The sequence below is a fragment of the Macrotis lagotis genome, chromosome 1, assembly GCF_037893015.1.
Source record: "Macrotis lagotis isolate mMagLag1 chromosome 1, bilby.v1.9.chrom.fasta, whole genome shotgun sequence".
Taxonomy (NCBI): Eukaryota; Metazoa; Chordata; class Mammalia; order Peramelemorphia; family Peramelidae; genus Macrotis; species Macrotis lagotis.
Genome location: NC_133658.1, coordinates 539772128 through 539792771, shown reverse-complemented (window position 1 = coordinate 539792771; position 20644 = coordinate 539772128). Strand labels below are relative to the sequence as shown.

Below are 20644 nucleotides of genomic sequence, written 5' to 3'. Positions count from 1 at the left end.
AGCTCTTTCTAAGGACACATTCTTGTCTCTTTAAAGTATCTGTGTTTACATTTATGGATCATGTAAATAGCAGAAATGACGCAACTTTACATTTCTCCTGAGTAAATAGCTTCTTCCCTGTTGACTCTGCTTGTATCAGTTGATTTTTATCAAAAGTGTTTACAGTTGTCATCTCAGTTCCAATTATGAATTGCTTACTGACATGATACACATTAACTGAAAAGTGTCTTTAAGTTTTAATAGCAGGTCTCTCTTATAAACTTGTTACTTATGGTCACTAGTAGTTAGAAATTAGTTAACAGAACATGAGTAGAACTAGATCTTTGTACATAATAACAGCAATAAAATAATGATAATCAACTGTGAAAGATTTAACTACTCTGATACAATGATACAATGATCAAAGATAATTCCAGAAGGCGTAGCTGAAAAATAATTTCCCTCTATAGAGAAAGACTTGATGATCTCTCCGTACAAATTGAAATATAGTTTTATCACTTTGTCTTGCTTTTTTATTTTATTATTATTTATTGAGTATTATGGAAGTATGTTTTGCATGATTTTTCATGTGTAATTGCTGTATTACTTACCTTCTTAATTTTGGGGAGAGGGGAGAGAGAGAGAGAGAGAGAGAGAATTTGTAATTCAAAAATTTTAAAAGAATGCTAAAAATAATAATTAAAAATTTAAAAAGAAATCAGTTGCAGAAAACTACAGAGAATTAGTCATATGATAGTAGTATATACTCTGTGGCTTATCTAAAAGTGAGTCTAGAAAGGATATTTGACCTTATTTTTATCACTACAATGGCAAAATATCATTCATGTACAGAACAAGTTATTTCCAAGATTGGCCTCTCACTTTATTGTGCTTACTAAAGCATTTCATTGTATTGTTAGAGCTCTATTTGGATAAACTCTAGGCTGCTTTGAGATCCTTGTATATTTTTATTTTGCATGTTCATGTTTAAGTGTCATATCTGCAGAATTAAACTGAACTTCTGAAGCTGCAGGAATATGTTTTCTACCTAGCTTTCTAATGCCCTGCAGAATTAGTCTATTGTTTCAGAACCCAAATTGTTTAAAGATCAGTACTCTAGAACAAGCAATTTCTAGTGTGCTTATGGCACAGACAAGGGACAGGGAGGGTCAAATCAGGTGCTGGTCAGCAAATATGATGACCCGACAACAGTTATCTTTATATTGTCACAAGTGTATGCTTGCCTATCTCTCAGTAAAGGAAAATATGGCTTCTACAGGGAGGGTCAAATCAGGTGATGGTCAGCAAATATGATGACCTGGCAACAGTTATCTTTATATTGTCACAAGTGTATGCTTGCCTGTCTCTCAGTAAAGGAAAATATGGCCTCTTTGGTCATCTATTGATTTATTTCAAATAACATTAAGGTTGACTAAGTAATTTGTAATATAGAGAAAAAGTTTTAGAGCAAACATTCATCTTCCCATCTTCCTTTATGAATCCTTTTCCCACTTCTTAGTGCTCCTATCCTCAGGTACCCAATATCCTGATGCTGCTTCAAGCTTCCTCCTGTAGCATCCTTCCCAGGCTCCCCTTAATTCTCTGTACTCCAAAATTATCTTCTTTTCTACCTTGTCAATCAAAACTCTCATTCTCTGGTTATATTTGATCTTAAGTGATAGTATTAAAAAAGTCCAATTGAACTAATTATAGTTATAAGTTAATGACTGATAGAGTCCTTTAACTCCCATGGATATTAACATGTCATAAAAAAAGAATGCCACAAAATTAGGAAAATAATACTCACAGGGACTCTTAACAGTGTCAATGGAAAGAACAATAACAATAACAAACAAACTGCACATTTATTGCCATGGCAAAGATGTTGGATTTGGAACTGGAAGACCTAGGACCACAGCTTGGCTGTACTCTTCAGTAGCTATGTGACCTTGGGCAAGTAACTTAATCTTGTTGAACTCTAATTCTTCACCATTTAATCGAGAGGCTGGATTAAATGATCTCTGTTGTCCTTTTCAGCTCTGATGCTATGATCCTAAATATAATGACCAAGCTTGGCCCAAAGAAGACATAAGAAGGGGACTAGAATATTACATATCCTAGCAGGCTTGGGTGATGTGTTGATTGTGATTAGTTTTGCTGAACTGCTTTTTTCCTCTTTTTTCCTTAATTCTGTGTTTCAGGGGATGGATTAGAAGATGGGAGTAGGGGAGGGATGTGCAGGGCATCCCCAACATCTTACTGCAATTTTAAGTTCTTAAAACTTTTTTATATCACCTTCACCTATCAATATTTTCTGTTGGGTTTTTTTAAATAATAAATAGAAATAAAAGAAATTCAAGTAGGGTCTCTCTCATGGGCACGTAAGCTGAAAGGATTCTTTTACTGGGCTGACCACCTTTGATTGTTCCAAGGTCATTGTTGTTGCTTTTCCCATCTTTCTTTTCTCCATTGCAAATACTCAGGTTCACTGAGCAGATTTAAGGAGGGCCAGAATACTGGTGACCTTTAAGCAGAGAGAGACCACTTGTAAATGGAAGTCTTAGTGTTTTACAAAGCAAATACATTAGGGATGATTTATTCATCTTTACCAGAGCATGTGCTATAAATTTCCTTTTAAAGTATAGACTTCCCCAGTACATTCAAAATAACAATAGCTTTATAAATACATTTGTAAACAATTGTTTGGTTAATTCATCTCTTTAAAGGCACACTTACACAAGACATGAGCCTGTTTCCTGCATAGCCATCCTATATTGCTATATGTGCAAATACCATACTTTCTGCATTATTTGAATTTTAATAATACTTGTATATCTAGGTTTATACACTCATAAATATAATTTTCTAGTAAAGAAACAGAAGAAATAAAGATTATGATTTTCTCTTAAAATCACAACACTTAAAGGAGGGAACTATAGGTCCCATATTATACTATATACCCTACCTAATACATAGATTTATAGCTACATGCATATAAACATACATACATACATATACACATATACATGGACCTAATATTACTTGTGTAAGGAAACATTAAAATTAAAAGATTTTGTTTTCAAGGGAACAGAGTCATACTGGTAAATGATTAGAACCTTGTAGTAATAACAGAGGGCTCTTTGAGAATGCTAACATGTGTTCTTGTACAGGCTTTTTAGTTTTGACAGTGATTTCTCTTTTCTTTTTCTTTTTAAAAATTTTATCAATAAAATCTTTTATTTTTGCATCATCTTTTTCCCAACTGTATACCTCCTCTTTCCCTCATCCAGAAAATCATGCCTAATAACATGGGATTTTTTTCAATTATATAAAAAGATAATTTTCAACATTTGCCTTTTTTTGGAAGTAAGCAGAGTCTAATGATTTGCCTAAGGTCACTTAGCTAGTAAATGTTAAGGGTTTAAGGCCAAATTTGAACTCAGGTCCTCCTGACTCCAGGATCAATGCTCTATCCACTTTTCCACCTAGCTGCCCCAAACATTCATTTGTGTAGAGTTTCCCCACCCACCTTTCACTCCCCATGCCCCAGGATAGCAAATAGTATACATGTATGATCTACATCAGATTAGTCACACACATATTTCCATATTAGTCATGCTGTGAAAGAAAAATCAGAATTAAAAAGGGAAAAACTAGAAGAAAAAGCAAAAAACAAATTTAAAAAGATGAAAACAGTATGCTTTGATCTGCATTCAGATTCCATAGTTCTTTGTCTGGATGTGGATGACATTTTCCAATTCAGAACTTTTAGATTTGTCTTTGATCCTTGTATTGCTGATAAGAGCCAAGTCTATCAGATTGATCATTGCACAGAGTTGCTGTTGAGGTGTGCAGTTCTCTCAGTTCTGCTAAAATCACTCAGCATCACTTCATGTAAGTCTTTCCAGATTTTTCTGAAATCTGTCTGCTCATCATTTCTTATAGAGCAATAATATTCCAACACATTCATATACCACAACTGATTTCAGCCATTCCTCAACTTATAGCATCCCCCCAGTTTCCAATTCTTTGCCATCATAAAAAGAGCAGCTCTGAATATTCTTGTACATGTGGATCTTTTCCCCTTTTTTGTGATTTCTTCAGGATACACCCTTAGTAGTGATATTGCTGGATCAAAGGGTAGGCAATTTTATTGCCCTTTGGGCATAGAGTAGGGAATTTAAAAAAATAAAAATAAAAAAGCAGTTCAGCAAAACTAATCAGCACCTCAGGGGAATTTGACAATGTATGTAGTATTCCCCCACTCCTAGAAAGAGGGAGAATTACCACCTTCATTTTCACTTGGGACTACTCTCAGCTCATGAGGTAGTCCAAGTATTAGTTAGCCTAACATTTAGAGTAGCTGAATGGCACAGTGGATAAAGCACTGGAGTCAGGAGGACCTGTGTTCAAATGTGGCCTCAACCACTTAATACTTAACTATGTGACTTTGGGTAGTCACTTAACCCCATTGCCTTGACATGATTCCTTTTACTGCTCTCCCTTCTGTATGACTAGAAAAAGAAAAAAGGTCATTTTTTTTAATCTTTGAAATATATATATTACAGGAAAATGACCTTAGTTCATATAATTAAATAGCCATTTTATCTTTTAAGTATATATTATCTAAATATATTTGCATATATATCATATAAATAAATGTAAATCTACTTTTACATCTATATATCTTCATAATATTATTGCCTTTAGAAATATACTGCTTAATTTGTAAAAGCAAAAAGCTAGATATAATCTATATGCCCAATAGCTAAAGAGTGACTAAATGAATTATGAATTATAGAATATTCAGACTACTAACTCATAGAGCTATGAATGAGTGATAAGTATAAGAAGTATCCAAGAAAATGTGAAGTGAGATCAGAACTTTATAAACTTTAATTTCCCTCTTCTACTATGCATACACAGAGACACACATATATATGTTGTGTCCTTCATTTGAGAAACTCCTTGAATTCAGGGCCTATTTCTTTTTTATCATCATAGACATATTCTCTGTTATATATTAAGTACCTCAAAAGTATTCTGAGGCATGGGACAATTTTTTATTTAATTTTATATCCCCAGAGCTTAGCACTAGCTGGCTTATAGTAAGCTTGAATGTTTTTATTTAGCTTATAATAAAAAAAAATTGAAATAATATTTATGGTAGAAATGAAAAACTGAGTCATTTATTTTCATACCTATTTTAGCTATATGAAATATCCAGAAAAGTCCTGACAGTATAAGAATAATAAGCCATGGTAGGAACAACTTTAAAATAATAATTTTTAAGTCATTTAGTATACTAGTATATATTTTATTATTGATTTGAACAGGTTCCTGGTGTAAATTTACCTGTCAGCCAACTGACCTATTTCTTTACTGCAATCCTTATTAGTGGTGTCATACATGAAATTGGCCATGGGGTGGCAGCTATCCGGTAATGTAATCAGTCTTTTTCTCTTCTCTTGTATGTAACCAAAGCTTTTGAAAGAAATAGTTTCAAAATTGACATCTAATAACAATTTTTAAATGGAAAAATTTATTTTCAGTTATTTGTTACGTTTTAAATTTGTCCATTTACAAAATGGTATCCTATGTAAGGTAGCCAGAACTAATACTGTTACAAAAGTTGGCAGTTCATTTAGTTTGTTTACATATAGATTATCTTCATTGTTTTGTACTAATGGCAAGAACAAAAATTGAAAACTTCTTGAAGTAAAAATGACTTTTTAATTAAATTTTGAATTGGGAGTGTAAGAGCTTGGTGTTATATTAGTTCTTGGTTTGTGAATTGAAATAACATTACTAAATTCTTACTCCATTTTCTCTTTCTTAGAGAACAAGTTCGATTTAATGGATTTGGAATTTTTATCTTCATTGTTTATCCTGGAGCATTTGTAGATCTATTTACTACCCATTTGCAACTTATATCTCCAGTCCAGCAGCTAAGAATATTCTGTGCAGGTAAGTGATTTGAAATTATTCCTTATGAGTTCATTTTGTGTTTATCCCTTACAGCATCACAAATGAAGAAATCATGTCTTTGTTAGAATTTGTTTCTTAGTGATTGTCCATATCATGCAACAGGCACTACTGCAATTAGTGGGAATGGTTGGTAAGTAGACTAAGGATTAGTTGAACCTAAAAAATAAACTATTCATTTATGCCAGTATTTGGATAAGGTTATAATGAATTAATTTTCATGGTACATTGAAATGCCCTTATATAAATTGGAAAATTATGCATGTTGCAATATATAGTTACTTGCCAAGATTACATTCTGCAACTTGTCCATCTGGATGTATAAATTAGAAATCTGGAGACTCAAATGGATACTTTGGAATTGTAAAGTATTTTAGCTATTATCTCTTTCTCACTTCTTTTCATGCTTTTTCATATCATCATGCTAATTTTGGTTTTTAGTTTGTTATTAATAATAATGACATTATTGAATTGTGAGCTCCTTAAGGACAGGTACACTTTTGCCTTTTTTTTTTTGTATCCTTAGCACTTTACACAGTGCCTGCTAGTGGCACTGTCTTAGCAGAGTAGGCACTCAATAATGAGTGATATGATAATAATGGTCATTATAGTAGCTAGCATATAATACTTTAAGGTTTGTAAAGTACTTGCAAATATTATCTTTTATCCTCAACTAAACCACTCACCTCTTTTAAACCACTCACAATCCTCACAATGGGTAGGTGCAATTATATTATTCTTGTTTTACAGAGAAGGAGACCATGATAGACAGGTTAAGTTGGCTTTCCCAATATCATACAACTAGTAAATGTTTGAGGCTGAATGTTTTCCTGATTCCAAATCCAGCCTCTAGCATATTAGTGCACCCTAAAAGCAATTTATAGTGAAGTACTAAGAAAGCTTGGATTATATCTGGAAGTAAATGCTTCAACAAATAGATATTATGCAAAGTGTACTTTCAGTTGGCTTAATCTCAGTATTACTTCTTCATCTCTGTAGTCTGCACATTTGTGTGTGTGTGGGTATGTGGGTGTATTTAAATGTGAAGAAACATAGAGAGCTGACCTTGGAGTCAGAAAGGCCTGGGGTCAAATGTTGCCTCTGGCACATACTAGCTTTGTAACCATAGGGAAATCACTTAATAACCTCACCATGTCCCTAACAATTGTGAAAAACTGTAATTATGTAAATTAAAGTTACTGATTTGTATCCCCAGAGGGAATTTCCATCCTCAGAATTAGAAGTCTGGACATTGTAAATTATTCTAAATCCCTTGTTAATTTCTAAATTACTTAAGGTTTTATAACTAAAGAATTTCCAAAATTTGATCCAGGCTTGAGGGAATATATGTTATCACTTACTGCAATAATCTTCTTTTTGGACCACCTGTATCAGGTCTCTCATCACTCTAAGCCATCTTACAGGCTGCTACCAAAGTAATTTTCCTTAAGCGTGGATCCAATCATGTGACACCTATACTTAACTGATTCTATTAGATACCTATTGCTTCTAGAATAAAATTAAAATGTCTCTTTGGAACTTTTAAAGTTCTACTAAAATTGACCCCAGTCTACCTTTTCAGCCTCTTGGACTTTATTCTCCACCATCAGGCTGTACTTCAATTAAATTGGCCTTCTTTCTATGTCTCATGATATTCTCATCTCCTTCTCCAGGCTTTGGCATTTAACATCCACTGTGCCTGGAAGACATTCCTTCCTTACCTACTTCTCCAGTCCCTGATTTCCTTTAAGATGCCTTTCAGATACAGTCTTCTATATGAAGCTTTTCCTAATTACCTTGTTTGCTAGTGCCCTCCCTCCTTGTATTTGCTCCCAAACTAAATTGTATTTAATTTTTGCCTACAACATCTGTGTACACAGAATAGTAACACACACACACACACACACACACACACACACACACACACACACACATATATACACATACACATTCATAGAAACTTTATATTTATGTTGTATACATGTAATGTATATTCTGTATATGCTTATATGTCTGTGTATGTATATATGTATGTGTAATGGATATATATATATATATATATATATATATATATATATATATACACATATACACACATATATATATGTATATATATAAAATTTTTTTCTCCACTAAAATATAAGCTCATTGCAAGGAATTATTTCATTCTCTGTTTGCACCTAGCATAATATTTGGCATGTCTTTAATAAATACTTGTTGATTAATTGATTGATCAGTCCCTCTCTCTTGTGAAGTTAGGGAGGCCTTTGGTACAAGAAAAGAAATTTGAAGAGATGGTGGGTCTTGGGAATGTAGGAGGTATACTATGTAAAGTAAGACTATCTAATTTTACTTATCTCTGAATAAATTAGACACTTCTCCCTGCACTGCTATAACTGCTTCCCTCTCTGTAAGATTTAGAAATCACATTTCCAGAGTAGGCAGTCAGTGCACTTAAGAGTCTTCCTCAATTCTAGTGAGAATACTAAAAAGGGTTATGCACTAGCATAATTTCGGGACAGGAAAGGGTAGCCTTGATTAAACTTTGCTTCAATATCAATATTGCTTCTCAAAGAAAGTGGCTTTTAAAAGTTCTGTTGTACATATACAATGTTGTGTAGTTCATCTCAGGTATGGTATATAATTGAACTTTATATAAAGCACCATATTCTGTATTCCAAATCAGATTTTTTTTCAAATCTTTAAAAAAATTCTAAAGACATTCTTGTAAATTATAATTAGTAGTTGTACCCTAGTTTTGTTTCATATTTTACATATGATTTGCTACTATTTTTATGTATACACATATATATATGTTGAATCAGCTAATCACTCTGCTTTTTTAACATTAAAATATTTGGAAACATTATTTAGATGAGCTTAACAGAGGGCATTCTTTCTTTATGAAACTGATGCCAATCTGAATTCCTTTTGCTGTAATTTAAATGACTTTAATTTAAATGACCTCAACCTTATTTTATTATTAATCAATTCCTTTGGCTTTCTAAAAGCAGAAGGAACTCATTTCCTATCCCCTTCCTCCTCCTTCCTCACCCCCACTACCTATAGAGAGAAAGCTGTGTTAGTGATTAGTTAAGTGATTTGCCTTTTCAGAATAAAAGAAAAATACATTGAATGACAAAGGAAACTCGATTATATTGAAAAAGAATTATCCAGATATATATATTATATCCATTTATTTTTTCATAATAGCATTTCATTTCTTTTTTGATTACATAATAAACATAATTTTCAACATTCATTTTTTTAAAATTTTATTTCTTTAAGGCAATGGAGTTAAATGACTTGCCTAAAGTCACACAGCTAGGCAATTATTAAGTGTCTAGGTCCTCAGGTCCTCCTGACTCAAGGGCTGGTGCTCTATCCACTGTCCCACCTAGCTGCCCCTCAACATTCATTTTTGTAAGATTTTAAATCCAAATTTTTCTCCCTTCCTCTTTTCTTTCCCCATTCCCCAGGAGAGCAGACAATCTGATATAGCTTATACATGCACAGTCATATCAAATATATTTCCACATTAGTCAGAATTTATATATATTTCTTTTAAAGTGTATGAACTCTAGGTTAAGAAGCCCTGCTATAGCAATGTCTTCTTTTGTTGTTGTTGTTGTTGTCTTTGTTTCAGCTGTGTCCTACTCTCTGTGACCCCATTTTGCTGTTATCTTATTAAAGATACTGGAGCACTTTTCCATTTCCTTCTCCAGCTCATTTTAAAGATGAGGAGCGAAGACAAACATAGTTAAGTGATTTGCCCAGGTCATACAGCTTGAAAGTGTCTGAAGCCAGATTTGAACTCAGGTTGAGCTGAAGCTCTATCCACTGTGCCATTTAGCTGCCCCCAGTGTATTTTTATACATTTTTTAAATGAAATTTTACAATAGCATCATTAACCATTCTTAGTTAATACCTTTTCCTTTTTTTACCAAAAAAGCAAGTTCTTATGATAGAGATAAAAACTTAAATTCTTCTTTAAAAGCATATGTTTCCAGTATTTCTTATTTCTTCTACTTTAGTAGTCAGCCAAATGGTACACTGGGTAGAGAGCATTGGATCTGGAGAATCAGAAAGACCTGAGATCAGATCCAGCCTCAGACATTTACTACCTTGGGCACCCAGGCAAGTCACTTAATCTTTGGTTTTTAATATTCTTATTTTCATTTTAATATTTGTTTTAATATTCTAATTTTTGTTATTATTTTATGTCTTTCTGGTGACTGTTCCAATAGACTTTTTATGCTGAATCCTTCATATTCTAGGTTCTCTTTATCATTGTCTTTCACTTTTTTTTACTTTCTCTGTTTTTCAAAATTCCTCCTCCTGCTTACCTTAGCATCTTTTTCTCAACACATTGTTGACACTTGTAATTTACTCTTCCTCCTAATTCCTTTATCCTTCCAAACTGTCTCCATTACTTTATAAGAATTGCTCTCAGAAAGACATCTGTGACTTTCTAATCTACATATTGATTATATTTTTCTCAGTTTCCATCTTTTTTCAACTACTCCACCATTTGATACTTTTAACCATTTATGTGTTATTTAAAAGTTTGATTTAGACTGTGATTGTTTTCTTTGGTAGTTTCTTTATAGTTAGTTTAATTTTCTTTTCTGAGATTGAATTATTCAGTACCTCTTTATGATATTCTGTTAATTTGAAAGTTTTATATTTTTGTAGCTAATTGATTTCTTTTAAATACTCAGATTTCTTAGGAAGTAACCATATGATAAGTTCTGATCATTCCCTTTTGTTTTCTTCTGAATTTATTGTGATTTCACCTTGTTCATTTTTTATTTTACTTTGACTTTCTTCTCTGTTTAATTTAGATGCTAAAGGTTTGTCAATTTTGTTAGTCTTTTTAAAGAAAACAACATTTACTTTTATCATTGCTTTAATTCTCTTATAGTCTTAAGTCTCTTATAATATTCAAAATATTCTCTTTTATGCTTATTTTCAGTTTGTTAGCTTAATATGTTTTTTTTAAAATAAACTAAGTTCTTCAGTTTTTTATGTATGTGGAAATTCATGTTTAGTGATATGTTTCTTGTTCATAATGAAAAAACATTTTAAATTTTACTTTAAAAAGACAGCATTCTCTGTCTTTTCATTTACTATTACTCCCACATGAGAAGGAGCTCCTTCCCTTGATCTTTAACAATTGAAGTTCTACTTATTTTTAGAGGACCAATTTATTTGCCATCATCGAGCAGCTAGATGACAGTGTCTAAAGTGCCAGGCCTAGAATCAGAAGACCTAATTCAAATCTGACCACAGATATTTCTTAACTATGTGACCCTGGACCAGTCACTTTACCTTGTTTGCCTCAGTTTCCTCATCTGTAAAATGAGCTAGAGAAAAAAATGGCAAACCACTCCAGTATCTTTTACAAGAAAATCCAGATGGGGCTCACAGAGTCAGACATGATTGAAAACAACTCATCATCAATAACCATGATGTCTTTTCTAATCCCAACAATCAGTTATTCCCCTTATCTTTTTCTAAACTGTCATAAGACTTTGGACCTCTCATGATACTTACATTGCTCTCTGCATTGTACTTACTTGTGTATTTGTTTTATCCCTTCTCTAATATTGTAGGATTCTTAAGGACAGGAACCTGTGTTCCACCATGATGATTTACCCAAGGCTTTTATTGGCTTTGACTCAGTATAAATCTCTTAGGCCAATTTCTCATTTGCCACACTTACACTTTAAGCTTCGCTGCCCTTTTCATACTGAGAAATGTTAGAAGACGAATCTTGTTCCTAAAAAAAATAGTGATATGACTGAATTTTCACTTCTTTTTTATGCCTCTTCAAATTTTGCCTATCCTCTCACATTTTAATATAAAATCACTCTCAACTACATTTAAGTAGCCTTAAGCACAGTATTGAGAACTTTGGGAAATAGAGTGGCATGTTGCTAAATTGGTAGACTTTTAAAGAGTTGTAAGAAAACTGAAGTACAAGCATACTTTTTGTGTCTTTAGTTGAATAAGAAAAGAATAAAAAATTAGAGTTTGTGGAATGATTAGCAAATATACAAAATGAAGAGAAGAGATTAAATTATCTCTAAGAACCCCTTTACCACTACATCCTTTAAAACTAAAATAAAATTGCATAAATAAATTTTGGGGGGGGTTTGTTGATTTGTACTTTGAAAATAGTCAACAAAGAACTTATCTTGAGGTCAGGAAAACCAAAATTCGAATTCTGTCTCTATCACTTACTAGCTATAAGGTCCTGGAGAAGTTACTCAGCTTCTCTCAATCTCAGTGAGGATAATAAAGGCATAACCTCTCACGACCATGTTTTGAGGATCAAATGTGATTGTGTATGTGAAGTACTTTACAAACAACAGTTTTTTTTAAAGTACATGTATAATAAATGTGCCTAAGTAAACAAATAAATTGTTGAGTTTAGCAGATTCTGTTGCATGATGTATTTTCCATATTTGGACCAAAATATTGCTTTTTAGTTTGTGACTTTCAGATATCTTCAATGGACATATGTGTTATTGTTCAGTTGTTTCCAATTCTTCATGATCCCATTTGGTGTTTTATTGGCAAAGTGGTTTTGCCATTTTCTTCTCTAACTCATTTTACAAATGAGGAAACTGAGGCAAACAGGATTAAGTGACTTGACCAAGGTTGTACAACTAATAAATATCTGATGCCAGGTTTGATTTCAGGTCTTTCTGATTCCAAATTTGACCCCCTGTCTTCACTGTGCCACTACATATCTCTTTTTCCCCCAAATTTTTTATTTCTATCCAGAGAACATTAATTAAAAATGAATTCACTAGCCAGATTACTTTGAACATAAACCCATTTTAGGGAGTAGAATGAAGATGACATTTCATTAGGATGTTAATATTAGATGATAAATTAGTATTCTTTTATTTAATGGTTTTGTAAATATGCCAGGGAGCTTTATCTCAGATGCCACAAGTAACCTAAATGTATGATGTGGAACATTTATTTACTCATTTATTTGTTGAATTAATGATAGTAAAAAAAGTGAAATTTTAGAAAATTGATACTAACATTTTTGGAAAAATTAGTTTTTAATTTAAATGAATCATTTAATTGAAAAAATTGTGAAGACTACTTTATTTCCTCAATAGAAATGAATATATTGATTATTTTCATATTTTAGTACCTTAATTAGAAGGGAACCAGGAATCTAGAATGATTTCAACATTATGTCCTTCTCTTTAAGAGGTTAGGAGAATGATCAACTTCTCAAAATTGTTTCACTTATAATATCCTATATAAACTAATGAGTATAGGGGCGGTTAGGTAGCACAATGGATAGAGCACAGACCCTGATTCAAATTCGGCCTCAGACACTTAATTACCTACCTGTGTGGCCTTGGGCAAACAACTTAAGCCCATTTGCCTTGCAAAAATCTAAAATAAAAATAAAAAGATAAATTAATTAGTATGTCTCTTAAGATTGTCTACATTTTGCTATTGTCTTCGCTTATTCATAAACTTTTTTTTCCCCTCTTTTCAGGTGTCTGGCACAATTTTGTGCTTGGAGTTTTAAGTCTTGCAGCTCTCTTTCTGCTACCTGTAATTCTTTTCCCCCTTTACTACACTGGGGTTGGAGCCCTTATCCTAGATATCACTGAGGTAAGACAAGTTAGGCTGATCATTTGGTTAACAGCAGCAAAGATTTTGTCAACCTTCATGTGGTATAAGATTCTTTAATGTGAACAATAATCGTCCGTTAAATGCAGAAGATTCAGTTTTGTTCAAGAGAAATTACTCCCCGCCTCAAAATTCTAGTAAATTATACTGTGAAGAAGACCAGATTTTTTTAAAAACCAGATTTATAAGGTGATAGAATCCATCAAGGGTAGAATTTATTTTTTCCAATTACATGTAAGCTAGTTTTCAACATTCGTTTTTTTAATAATATTTTGAATTCCACATTTTTCTCTGTTCTTCCCTTCCCTTATCCCCTCTCCTATAGGTTATACTTGTACAACTGTGTTAAATATATTTCCATATTTGACATGTTGTGAAAGAAGACGTAGAATAAAAGGGGGGGAAAATGAGAGGGATAAAAACAAAGCAGAAAAAACAGATTCCATAGTTCTTTCTCTAGATGCAGATGGTATCTTCCATGACAAGTCTTTTCAAATTGTCTTGCTTGGATAATGATCAATGTTGGAGGGATGTGAGAAATCTGGGGCACTAATGCATTATTGGTGGAGCTGTGAACTGATACAACCTTTCTGGAGAACAATTTAGAATTATACCCAAAGGGTGATAAAAATGTGTATACCCAAGGGGCGGCTAGGTGGCACGGTGGATAAAGCACTGGCCCTGGAGTCAGGAGTATCTGGGTTCAAATCCAGTCTCATGACACTTAATAATTACCTAGCTGTGTGGCCTTGGGCAAGCCACTTAACCCCATTACCTTGCAAAAAAATAAAGTTGTCTTTTGTATTATGTCATTTTGTTATCTCTAATGTTCTTTCTTCTTTTTGGATCTGATTCTTCTCTTGCAACAGGTTTGATTTTGATCTATTTAGTATGGTTACAAAATGTAAAGTCTGTATCAGATTGCTTTCTCTCAGGGTAGGGAATTTGCAAAAAAAGATTGGGAAAAACCAAATAAAATATTTATATAATAAGAAAAGAATTGTATTTGTATTACTGAGAAGAGCAAAATTCAGCACAGTTGATCATCACATAATGTCACTGTTAATGTGTACAATATTCTCCTGGTTCTGTTCACTTCACTCAGTATCAGTTCATACAAGTCTTTCCAAGCTTTTCTAAAGTCCAGCCACTCATGATTCTTACAGAACAATAGTCCCCCATCATATATGTGTGATGATTCTTAAGAAATAAACAAATTAAACTGAAGCTTGCTTTATAGTAGAGTTAGGGGAAGACAAGTTATTCCCTAAGTTCAAAAAAATACTGAGTGCTATATAGAATTTTTGTGTAGATTCTGGATGGAAGAAAATAATAATTTCCAGGTGGAGATAGTGATCAGTAGATCATAGAAAGTTTTAGTTAGAAGGAAAAATGTTAAATTAAGAGTTTAAAATATTGTACTTCAAAAAAAGTTTTAATATCAATTCTGATTGTAGATGATAAAGGTTTTTAGTTTACTGCTACACCATAATAAGTATGTTTGATGTTGCTGAAAACTTCTAACATTGATTTAAATAAAATAATATTGGTCTTTGATTACTTTTTTTTTGGTTTTTGCAAGGCAGTGGGGGTTAAGTGACTTGCCCACGCAGGTAGGTAATTATTGTCTGAGGCCACATTTGAACTCAGGTCCTCCTGACCCCAGGGTTGGTGCTCTGTGTCACCTAGCTGCCCCTTTGATTACTTTTTAAAAGTAATATATAGTTAGAGTAATTATAAATTGACATGACATGTATAGACACTTATGTATATAGAGTAAAGTGAAGATACTTTTAGGAATTGTTTCCAACCTGTTTTTCCTTTCCTCCTCTTCCAAACCCTTCTCCCCATTCTTATTCTCAAGGACTCACCTGCCAATGGACCCAGAGGCCTCTTTGTGGGAGACATAGTCACCCAGCTACAGGACTGTCCAGTTCATAAAGTGGAAGATTGGAATTCCTGTCTAGGGATCATCTCACAGGAACCACAGATTGGTTACTGTATAAGTTCAGCCACTTTGCAACAGTTAAGCTACCCAGCCAGAGGTGTGTGTATGCTGAATTCAACAAACTTTTAGTATTGTGTTCACTTCTAATTTCTTTATTGCTTCTTTGTTCAAAGATAGATTTCTTAAAGCTCAATAGCCATATACTAAAAAATAATCAGTGATCATACCCTATAAATTGTATGCTAACGTCCAAATTTTTTTTCATAAATCCATTTTAACCATATGTCCAGTTCTCCTACTTAATTCTTAAAATCTCAGGATTACTAAAGTTACTTCTCTATACTTTCAGAAATATGTATAGTCAACACCGATATGGAAACTCAGAACTAGAGTAAAAAAGTTGGACTTCATATTGCCTCTGTCAGAAATGTATCAAAACTTAGATAAGTATATTTTAAGGCCTAACTATATAAAAGGTGACTGTGCAAAGACTAGCATTCAGTTATATTTATATTTTTTCATAACTTACAAAAGCCTTTTCATAAGCATCATCTTACTGGAAGTTCCTAACACCTTTGTGATCTTGACAAGTCAGGTATTTTACCCCTATTTTACATGTTAAGAATCTGAGGTTCAGATGGCTAAGATGCTTTCTCATGTAGCTAGTAAGAACCAAATCAGGGAATTAAGTTCTAGTCTTGTGACTCTGGGACTTTGTCTACTTTCTTGTAATGTCTGATGTTTGTGGGAGCACACAAATTCATGGACAGTCAGATTCTAGGGTAGCATAGTTTTCACGGAACTCTTCTGCCCTTATTGTCCAAGTATAGGTCTAGTCCTTGATGAACACACAAGACTGACTTTGGTCTCTATTAGCCCTACAAACTCACCCGATTTAAACACTTCACTCTTGTAATTTAAAAACTGAAATAACCTATCTTACCTCAGTTCTATGACTATTGGAGTTGAGAACACAGGATATATCTTTATTGCTAGAAAGAAGTATCTTGGATTAGTGTTTATGTCCCTCTTAAGAAAAAAGCAATTTGGAGTGGAGTATTAAAGAAAGACTGGTGATCTTGTGACATAGTTAAAAGAGCAGTGACTATGAAATCAGAGACTGGAGTTTAAATCTATTCCTGCCGTCCCTTAATTTCCCTGAGCTTCACTCAGTAGTCACAGCTTTGAATTAGTATAATACCTCTCTTGTTAACCAAATAGATGATTTCAAGAATCAGATCAGAAAGTGGATTATTAAAAACACTTTATGAAATTTAAAGAATTCTAATTAAAAGATTAGATGATAATACTATAGATACAGCTTATAATAAGGTAAATGGTGAATGCTTAGTTAAAAAAAAAATTCTCGACCTTATAATAAGGATGTTCTTCCTTATACCTAATACAGGTCTTCAAGGTTGATTTTTTTTTTATACATTTTTCTTTATCTAGACTCAAGGATGACCGAAAAGGGACATCATATTCCTTAAGAATTCAAATAACTGGAGGCGGCTAGGTGGTGCAGTGGATAGAGCACCAGCCCTGGAGTCAGGAGTACCTGAGTTCAAATCTGGCCTCAGACACTTAATAATTAACTAGCTGTGTGGCCTTGGGCAAGCCACTTAACCACATTGCCTTGCAAAAACTAAAAAAAAAAAAAAAAAAGAATTCAAATAACCAAAGACTATTAAGCTATCCCTTTGCCTGATATTTAGATTATTAGATAAATAACTCTGGTAATGTTAAGCTTTTGCTCAGAAGATTTTATTTTCAGTCCTTTGTCATTTTCTTTTCCTTCCTCTGATTCATCTCCATGTTAAACTTGAAATCTCAAATGACATATTAGCTAATAAGAAATCTGACCAATTCTGAATTTAATGAGAAGTTTTGTAAGGATGCCTGCATTGCCAAATGCAATATAGCTCTTTTTACCAGATAGAATTCAGATAAGAATTTTTTCCTTATTGCTTTCATGATTCAAATGCTTTCTGATAAGTATTTCTAAATAGTCAAAAATGATTACTAATCTTGCCTTGCTGCTATAAAGCTTTAAAAAAATGATAGAATCAAAATCAAAATATATTTCTATAGCCTTCATTCTTATACTTATTGTATTCATATTTAATTTGGCATGATGAACTGAAACTAGACTGGAACTTAGAACAGTTAATTTTAATACCAACTCCATTATTGTGTTAATGGCATGAGGTAAATGTTTGTCTCAATTTAATCACTTTTTAAATGGGCATAGTTCATTCATTTATAGACATATCATTCATTAGAACTAGAAATGACTTTAAAATTGTATTTTTAAAAGAAAATTATTTATGTGCCAAATGGGTAGGCACTAAGGTAATAAACAAGCCATTATACATTTGGTTAAAAGTGAATTTTCTGCCCTTTTCAATAAAATGAATTATAGTCATTTCTTAATATGAGTAGAGAAAAAATAGAAGCCCAGGTCATTTAAAAGTCATTTATATGAAATATGGAATAAGCTTTTTAAATTTTCTTTTTTTATATTGACATATAGAATTGAGAAGAGGATATGTCACAATATATCCAGTCATTAAACTACTGTGGGAAGAACTGTCTTATTTCACCATTTTGCCTACCTTACTTGATCCTTCTTCTTGACCCTTCCCCATTTTTTTGTATTGGTTATTGGGAATGGATTTTGGAGTTTCTGGAATTTAATACAAACCACTAGTCTAAACTCTGACCTTCCCAAGGTAGGTAAAGGAAGTATTTAAGCGCTTTGAATTAAAGAAATGTCCATTGCACAGGTTGCTTCTGACACTAGTTCAAATAGAAAATAAGAATTCTATATTGAAAAGTCAACTTGGTTAAACTAAAAGGCATTCTTACTAAGAACTTGAAAGTGAAAGCACTAATAGATACTCCTAGAGATAATCTCTCTAGCTTTACTTTTTTATAAAACTCACTAGAGCCAATTTCTTATTATCTTAATCTTCATCACTTTCTTAATTTAGGTTAAATATCACTTTACTTTACTATTTTCATCCCTTAACCCTTGAAAAACAGTCTAATCTTGGACAACCCTTGGAGTTGGGAGCAAGATAACACTGAATCTGGGAGGATCCTCATTTTTTTTTTTTTGCATTTACCCATGGAGCTTTGAGAAAATGGAATTTTTGGAAGGGCAAAGTGTTAAGTCTGTAATAGTTGTATATTCTTGAATTTTATTTTTTGTCCAGACCTGTGATTTCATTGCTGTTTGGAGATTCCAGTTAGGAATTCAACTCATATCAATGCAAATCTTCATCTCTACAATTTAGTCTTAGAAATTTGCCCAGGGTATTGAGAATTAAGTGATTTGACCACATTGATAGTGCTAGTCTCTTGAATCCACACGTTTTTACCTCTTTAAGCCAATTTTCTATCCACTTCTCACACTGCCTCTCAGCAGGGGTGTATAATAAGCTCAAGAATAGACTAAAATTCCTGGTGTGGCTCTGGAACTAAAAATTCCTGATTCAGGGACTTTTCTGTAACTACTGTGAGTCAGAGGAGACAGCAAGCAAATTCTTCCCTAGCTCAGCATTCAGATCCAAATTCCTGAGTATCTACTGGTCTGTTGTCAAGACCCTTCTTGGTATTTATCTTGCTTATACACTCATCTCCCACTTAGTGTTTTGAATAGAAATGAAAGTTATTGCTATCCTGGTTCTTAGTTAATTGTTCTGTTTTGTTTCTAACCTTGAAGGTAGTTCACATTCCCCCCTTCTTTTTCATTGTTTGAAAGCCATTGTATTTCATATATTCATGGAGCTTAAATTCCTTTTTTCTTTTTTGAAAGCATTGTGTTGGCTAAAAGGCAACATATTCAGCAAATCCAGCCCTCGATGAACCTACTATTTTAAGGAGAATGGGATTGAATACTAAAGGAGAAAATTGAGACCCCTAAATGAAGCTCTGAGTCAAATCTCACTTGGACAACCTTAATCCCCATCTAAAGGAGGTGAGGGCACCCTTAGTGGAATGGGATAGGACTATTATATTGTCCAAATTAGACTTTACACAAAGGAAGTAATATAACAAGAATCATCCTAACTTAACTTTAGAGACTAATACTACTAAAATTCCTTGGACCCTTAAATCCCTACCTTGTGTGAGTACTAGATTGTTTCTAGAGAGAATCTCAGTGTATAATAAAAATATAGTCAATAATGTAATGTATATCCCAGGTATATAGAAATTAAATTAATTTGTATAGGTCTGTGTAGTATAACTGCTTTTTCTTTTTTTTTTATTTATTTTAAGGCAAAGGGGTTAAGTGACTTGCTCAAGGTCACACAGCTAGGCAGTCATTAAGTGTCTGAGGCTGGATTTGAACTCAGGTCCTCTTGACCCCAGGGCTGGTACTCTATCTACTATGCCACCTAGCTGCCAGTATAATTGCTTTTTCTTAAAAGTTTTTGCATTTGGGATTCTCAAATGACTTGTCAGTAGTCAATACTTATTAGGCTATCTACTGTGGATTTGAGTACTATTCAGTTAACACTGATTTGCCTTTACATCTTTCTTACTCATTTCTTTGGTACTCTACATAAATACTCATTGTTTTTGTTCCTTAGATACCTTGTTAAATTTGCCCTTGGCAGTAGTAGTGTTACTCAATTCCTGTTTAAAAGAGAGTGGTCCTGCACTATATAGATTGATATTTAGTTTCTTCAGTTCAGCCTGCATCAAGTCATCTCTGAAGAATAAGACAGAGGCAACTTCAGGACCTCTCTAGGGACAAAGTCAAAGAAGACACATGGGTATTTTTTGAAGACTGAAACTTTTCCTAGAATAGATTTTGGGGCCTGATTAGTTTTATGTTTTTCAAGAAAGATAGGCCAGATTAAATTATGACTTTCCAGAATTTTGATTCTAGGAAGAATATCTCTAAGGCTCATCTCAATCCCATTCTAATTTTTACTTCCTGGACCAGAATTAGATTTACTTCTCCTTTTCATTTCAGTAGGTACTTATTAATGATCTACAATGTGCAAGGAAGTTTGCTATATGCTTGGAATACATAGACTAAAATAAAGC

At 33.1% G+C, this 20644-nt stretch overlaps 1 protein-coding gene across 1 annotated transcript in view; it reads left to right on the top strand.

Moving 5' to 3' along the window:
* MBTPS2 (membrane bound transcription factor peptidase, site 2) overlaps positions 1 to 20644 on the top strand; it is a 40648-nt gene that overhangs the window by 4607 nt on the left and 15397 nt on the right. The window contains exons 4-7 of the mRNA XM_074214255.1: positions 5316 to 5419; positions 5819 to 5946; positions 13499 to 13617; positions 15500 to 15680. Of these exons, the coding sequence (XP_074070356.1) occupies positions 5316 to 5419; positions 5819 to 5946; positions 13499 to 13617; positions 15500 to 15680 (532 nt within the window). The remainder of the gene's footprint in view (positions 1 to 5315; positions 5420 to 5818; positions 5947 to 13498; positions 13618 to 15499; positions 15681 to 20644) is intronic.